Consider the following 6,025-nt stretch of genomic DNA (forward strand, 5'->3'; position numbering starts at 1 on the left):
CGGAATTATTTATATACAATGAGATCTTCTATGGCGGCCTGGTTGCCAAGGAATTTGCACATTGGTTTTACACCTCTGTGGTTACTGGTTCAAGTTTGGGCTCAGGCCGTGTGTAGCTTGCAGGTTCTCCCCGTGCTTGTGTTTTTTTTTCCAGGACATACGGCTGGCTCCCACATTCCAAGAAAACGCATGTTTGGTTCAATGAAGACTGTAAGTTGTCCATAGGTGTGAAAATGAATGTGAATGATTTTTTTTGTCTATGTGTGGCCTGTGATTAGCTGGCAACTAGTTCAGAGTGTACCAAACCTCTCGCCGGAAAGTCTGCTGAGATGGCTCCAGCTCACCTTCGTCCCAAGTGAGGATAAGCGGTATAGAAAATCGATGGATGAAATTATGAAATATGATTATGAGACAAATACAAGTCAGGAAGTATGGAATTTCATATACAGGTTTATGCATATTTTGCTCCTCCATAGGAGGAACAATGTCTCATGTTTATGGTGCATATACCAAGGGATTTCAATTTTTTAATTTTTTTATTTTAATAAATAAATAGATAATATTATCTCAGGAGCGACATGGGAAGATGATCTTTGGGAGTGGATGTGGTGTTAGGGAGAGTTAGTAAACAAACAATTTGCTTACATCACCAATGAAGAACAACATGCTTTTTACATGCTTGTACAGTCTGCTTGTCCCCCGTGTGCATCATTCTATGTCACACCATGGGTTTGTGTGCCTGTTAAAGCTGATGAGCTGGCAGTGGAATTCAGTCAGGGCTCTGGGCATGGGTGCCACTTCCTCCCATTGACTCCTGTCACTGTGGTACACCTATGTAGAGCAACAACCAATCATAGACTATGGATACTCTCTACCCAACAAACAGACATATTTGCAAGGTCCCCAAACTCTATTTCACACCTTTTTGAGAACATGACCAGAGGCCATTTTGACCATCTGTACATGAAACATTAAGGATTTTACCTGGACTTCATCTGTAATCTCATCAGGGGAATAGTCTCCACCTAAAATGTAAATTTTGTCTCTTATACCAACTGCTCCAGCGTTGAACCCTGCACACTCAAATGACCCCTCTCCCTTCCACACACATGTCTCTGGGCAGAAACTGTACACCTGCGGGATGAAACATATGTGTTATGTGTGAGCAAGAAAATCCTACATCAAACACAATAAATCCTACCTTGTAAGTGGACAGGTCACAGAGGTGCAGTGTTTTATGAATTGACACGGCCTTGACCAGCGTCGCATGGAAAAAATGGCCAAACTCTGCCACAAGGCGGCACCACTGGTCCTGTTGGGCGTCATAGCTGAAGAAACAGTCCAGTGAGGGATTGAAGGAGTCTGTTATCTCCACCTCTGATCCCAGTGTGTAGATAATGCTGCCGCAAGCACTGGCCTCGGGATAGAAGATTGCAGCAGGCAGAGGACTGACTGAGAACCAGCTCTTGGCCAATGGGTCGTAATACTCCACCTAAACATATAACGTGTTGTACGGCCAATAAATGTTCTGATACTGGATCCCATAGTTAGATACGCTCATACAAAAAAAAAGTATGTAAAAGCACCTCTAGCAGACTGGGAGCAGCCCCTCTGGATCCCTTCGTCCGTCCCCCGATGACATACACTCGGTCCAGACCGACCACTGCAGTGTGCATGGTTCGGGGTTTCAGCATCGCCGGAGCAGGTGTGCAGGTTCTTGTTACAGGGGAGACGCACCACACCTCATCGGTAGCATCGTGGAAAGGTTCTGCCACGTGGATTCGTACTGCCCGGCAACAGTTTCCACGGCAACCTCCAGTGATAAACATCTTATAAACATCAATAAAGGGAAGAGGGACATTTTTTTTAAATTTCATTTACATTTTTTTTGTATGCCATTATGTTAGTTGACCATGAACTCTGCCCGGCATCAAATGCACATGGAGCTGTTTAAGTTTGACTATGCATCATGTCTTACGGTATCTGTGCAGTTTCTAACGTTGTCAAAGGAAGATATATTGTAATTAAAAACAACAACTTAGTTGATTGGAGCCCAGCATATTTTTAAGGTAAAAGTACTGCAACCCCATTATTGGATTTAATTAAATTTTGCATTGTGGCAGTGCACATTCATTATTCCCGCGATCACATACCTTCTCGGCATAGCTCGTCAAATGGGAGCCTGGCAGGTCTGGCACCGTGCTCATTCCATCCCCCTGGTCCATTCCAAGCTCCTTCCACTGGTCTGTTTTCAGACAGTAGCAGAAAGAGTGGTGGATCACTCCGTTCTCCTCCGTCTTGTGGATATAAATGTAGCTCTGCGTGGTGGCAGGCCTGGCATCGGTGAAAAGTCCACTGTGCTGACTCTGTCTGCTCTGAGCCGCTGAAATCAGAGCCATACAGGAAGGATTGCTGCTCAGCAGATCTGAAGCATGAAGAGTCTTAGAAACAAAAGAAGACATTTGAGGATGAATTTATTCCCCAAAAAAACGTATTTGTCCACAGTGATTTAAAAGGCAACATATTTTGCATGTATGCATGTATTATGTCCATATATCTTTCACATTTATTTCATATTTTTCCATTTTTTGTATACATCTGATTAGCAAGTGCATGGCCCTATGTGTTCCCCAAGTAGCACCAATGGAAAATTGTGGCCCCTTCCAGCGTTTAACTTTCCCATCCCTGCTGTAGAGGATGTAAAACAGAAGCGAAAGGACACATCCCTGTGAGAAGCCTGCACCCTCTGTGACATGTTGAGTAAAAAGTTGATAATCCACATGGTGAGCTGGAGATCCAAATTTAATATAACATTGTCAGCAATAAAGTGGAAAAAAAAAATCTTTTTGCACCGGATCTTGAATGTGTGAATACCTTAAGCGCATGTGGAGGTAGCTGGTGAAGTCTCGTTAGAGATAACAATGTGGGCAGCAGCTTCTGTCTTCCTGGAATGTCTTGGCGGATCCACTTTAGAAGTGACCTGACCACAGCCTCCTCACTGGGCACACAGAGGACATCTGACCGGAGGCATTCCTCCAACACATTCACCTACAATGATTAGAAATGTTTTTAGAAGCTTCCATTAAAAAGGTCATTGTTTACTTGTACGTGCATTCTCTGCAAAATCATTGAATGAATAAATAGGTTTAGGTTAGAGTTAGGCTTTTGCGTTAGTTAAGGTTGAGGGGACGTTAGGGTAGAGGTCGAGTAAAATCAGTATTGGATGACGATTAGAGTTCAAGTTTTGTGTCTTGGAAAGGTCAGGGTTAGAGTGGGTTTACGGTCGACTGGCACCTGCATGTCCAGGAAGTCTTGTGTGTTGGAAAGATCTTGGAAGTTTTGAATCACAAAGTCCGTGGCACTTTGGAGCAGGGAGGATGAGCCATACGCTTCAGCAAGGGCCAATAGTGACAGGCAGTTACCAAGCTCTATCGTTTCTAACAAGAAGTCACTGCAGGCTCTGGAAAGAACTGACACCTGAAGACACAACAACACCTGGTAAGAAAACATATCTGTTTATCTTTATATACCGTATCAGGTACAATCAAGTCAATAAGATCTCCTTTTGTTTTTTCTTGAGTGCTGTTACTCATTAAGGTCACGAGCTGGAGCCAATCCCAGACAATTTTGGGCAGGTGGGTTAGAAAACCCAGCCAAGCACTGCAGGAACTGGAGAACATTTCTGGAATTCAAACTCCAAACCTCAGAAAAGTGAGGAAGACATGCTAGCCACCGGGGTCACCGTGCCACCCTTGGTAAGTTATATGATACAATAATATGTAAAAGTGCAGCATTCTTTTTCACATGTGAACACACTAAACGTGTACTGGTACTATTTGTTCTGAACTGAAATGAAGACTCACACAAAGCATTTATTTGAAATCTGTAACTTGGCAACGGCTGTGTAACCTTGGGTTGTATGACGCACTTCAAGTATGTTATCAAATATTGTTATTGAGTTGTTCGCTTAGTCTTGAGAGCTTTAGAGGCACATTTGAGAGGAATAAGACTGGAATAGATCATCTGTGGCTGCAGAGTCATGTGTTTCTACCTGCAAAAAGGAGGCAAGCTGAAACAGCGAGTCTACGTTTTGTTCTGTGATGAGAATCTCGCCAGAGTAGGCAAAATCCAGGAAGGAGTCCACCACAGCTGGAAACTGGTTACACAATGTTACTGAACCATCATCACGTTCTCGCATAGCCGCCTCAAACATTGCCCTAAAAAAAGAAAGGTTACACAATAGATAGCCACCATTGTGCATGAACTTTTAAGCAAAAATGTACAGGTCGAAAGAGATCAAGACCTGAAGAAATCACTGCATGCTGCAAGAACACAGCGGTGACAGGGAAAACTGTGTTCCTGGACTTTTATGGTAAAGTCAAATAGTAGGCCTCGCTCTCGAAAAGACCTGAGCACAGCCAGCAACTCAAGTCCATGTGAGTTGGATACCTGCAGCAGCGTATGACGTTCTCGGATCTCGCTGCAAAGCTCTTTCTGCTCAGCCATCTTGATCACAAAAATAAAATAAAACAGATGGGATTCGTGAACAAGTAAATATGTCAATGTTGTATATTATTTACATAGTAAACAATACTTCTCTTCAATAAATACACTAGCCAAACAGAAGCACTGAAACTGTGACCACTGCATGCACATATCGGCATAGAAACTCTCTATATGAACGTTTTATTGTATATCCAGTAACATGTCGCTGTCAAACGTTTAAATTAATACAGGTAACATCGGTTCTACTTACAGTAGCAGGACCATGGATAGCGCTTTCGTTCTTCCCGGAAACGTGAAATCCCACGAGAACTCGGAAATAATATTGTGATTTGCTTGTCACTACGCAATACCACACGCTAATATCATTCTTAATGTTATAAGCTTATCATATTTACTAGAAGTCCCTCAAGTTTTAAAGATTTTGGTTATATCCGGACACGTATGCTTTTGTTTTAGACGGAAGTAAGCGCAACAATTGATGGGAATTGTAGTTCTACCGGGTTGACTTAAAAAACGGAAGTCGTGTACAACATTCAACAACAATATTCATCCGAATACTCCAAGCACTAACAGAGTTGTATAAAACTACAAAAATAGTATTAGTGAAATATATATTCATCAAAAGTGTCAGGCACAGAGACATTTATAAAGTACATATATAGAAGTACTTTTGGATGGTGGTGAGCTTTTTATGTTGGGATATTAACGAACGGCATCATATATTCTACATTGGGGTCAACCTTTCTATACTGAGAGTTACTTCTTGGCTACCAGTTCTGAAATAAAACGTGCTCAATTTACATTTAATCATGTGTTACTAACCCATGTGAAGACACTGATCAAGTTGATAACATAATTATCAACCATGATTTAACAAGAAAGTAAACCGATAAATATCAATATGCAACACTTTATTTCTTAAATCTCTGTTTGTACTTGCATTTATTTATTTTTTAATTTTTTTTTTATTTCTTCAACAATCCTACGAAATCACAATGTCCCATCGTAGATGTCCACGGGCTGCTCATGTGACCCCGATTCTATTTTGACCTTTGCACATTTATGAATAGCATATTACAATGAACAAAAACTATTCCATAAACAGTATCTATGTATATTTTATTTGCCTACAGTATTTGGTATAAATGTGCAAGCAGGTCATGCAATCCACAACAGAGGATTCAATGCAAATGGCCACTTCTTGGTTGTTGAAGACTTCAATTCGAAAGGCCTCCTCACTGTGGAGTTTGGTTTGGTGTTCACTGGTTGCTCACATCTGGTCGTTATGCAAAATGGTCATTCACCAGCCAAACCTGGCAACAACGATAGCAACCCCAATGTGAACACCCAGAGAAGTACACACAATAGTGACGTAAATAAGAGACACTGATGCCAAATCATCACTTACTTTATTTTACTTATTTATTTTCTAGATTGAGCAAAGTTCTTTTCAGACACCCACCTATCAACAAATTTAACTACTTTCAAAATTTGTTAGGAGAGACGCATGCATTTTCCC

The 6,025-nt window shown here is 41.5% G+C and overlaps 1 protein-coding gene across 2 annotated transcripts; it reads right to left on the bottom strand.

The window, feature by feature from the left end:
- Positions 1-517: 517 nt before the first annotated feature.
- Positions 518-4,941, bottom strand: kbtbd3 (kelch repeat and BTB (POZ) domain containing 3). 2 transcript variants are annotated; one of them, XM_086035667.1, is made up of 10 exons: positions 4,757-4,941; positions 4,450-4,506; positions 4,052-4,217; positions 3,295-3,477; positions 2,875-3,048; positions 2,154-2,441; positions 1,587-1,829; positions 1,202-1,492; positions 985-1,134; positions 518-831 (listed from the first exon to the last, which is right to left on the bottom strand). In XM_086035667.1, the coding sequence occupies exons 1-10, from the start codon at positions 4,768-4,770 to the stop codon at positions 709-711; spliced, it is 1,689 nt and encodes a 562-aa protein (XP_085891793.1). In that variant the 5' UTR covers positions 4,771-4,941; the 3' UTR covers positions 518-708. The 2 variants fall into 2 exon arrangements, with proteins under 2 accessions (XP_085891793.1, XP_085891792.1); XM_086035666.1 differs by having other exon boundaries at positions 4,304-4,506.
- Positions 4,942-6,025: the final 1,084 nt, after the last annotated feature.

The sequence above is a fragment of the Filicampus tigris genome, chromosome 7 (assembly GCF_054856515.1).
Source record: "Filicampus tigris isolate MCC_2025a chromosome 7, RoL_Ftig_1.0, whole genome shotgun sequence".
NCBI lineage: Eukaryota > Metazoa > Chordata > Actinopteri > Syngnathiformes > Syngnathidae > Filicampus > Filicampus tigris.

Coding starts and splice junctions, on each gene's coding strand:
- kbtbd3 (XM_086035666.1), bottom strand. CDS start 4,506: ATGGCTGAGCAGAAAGAGCTTTGCAGCGAGATCCGAGAACGTCATACG. Junction 3,478..4,051: donor AGCTTGCCTCCTTTTTGCAG/GTAGAAACACAT, acceptor TTGTGTCTTCAG/GTGTCAGTTCTTTCCAGAGC. Junction 1,135..1,201: donor GTGACCTGTCCACTTACAAG/GTAGGATTTATT, acceptor TTCATCCCGCAG/GTGTACAGTTTCTGCCCAGA.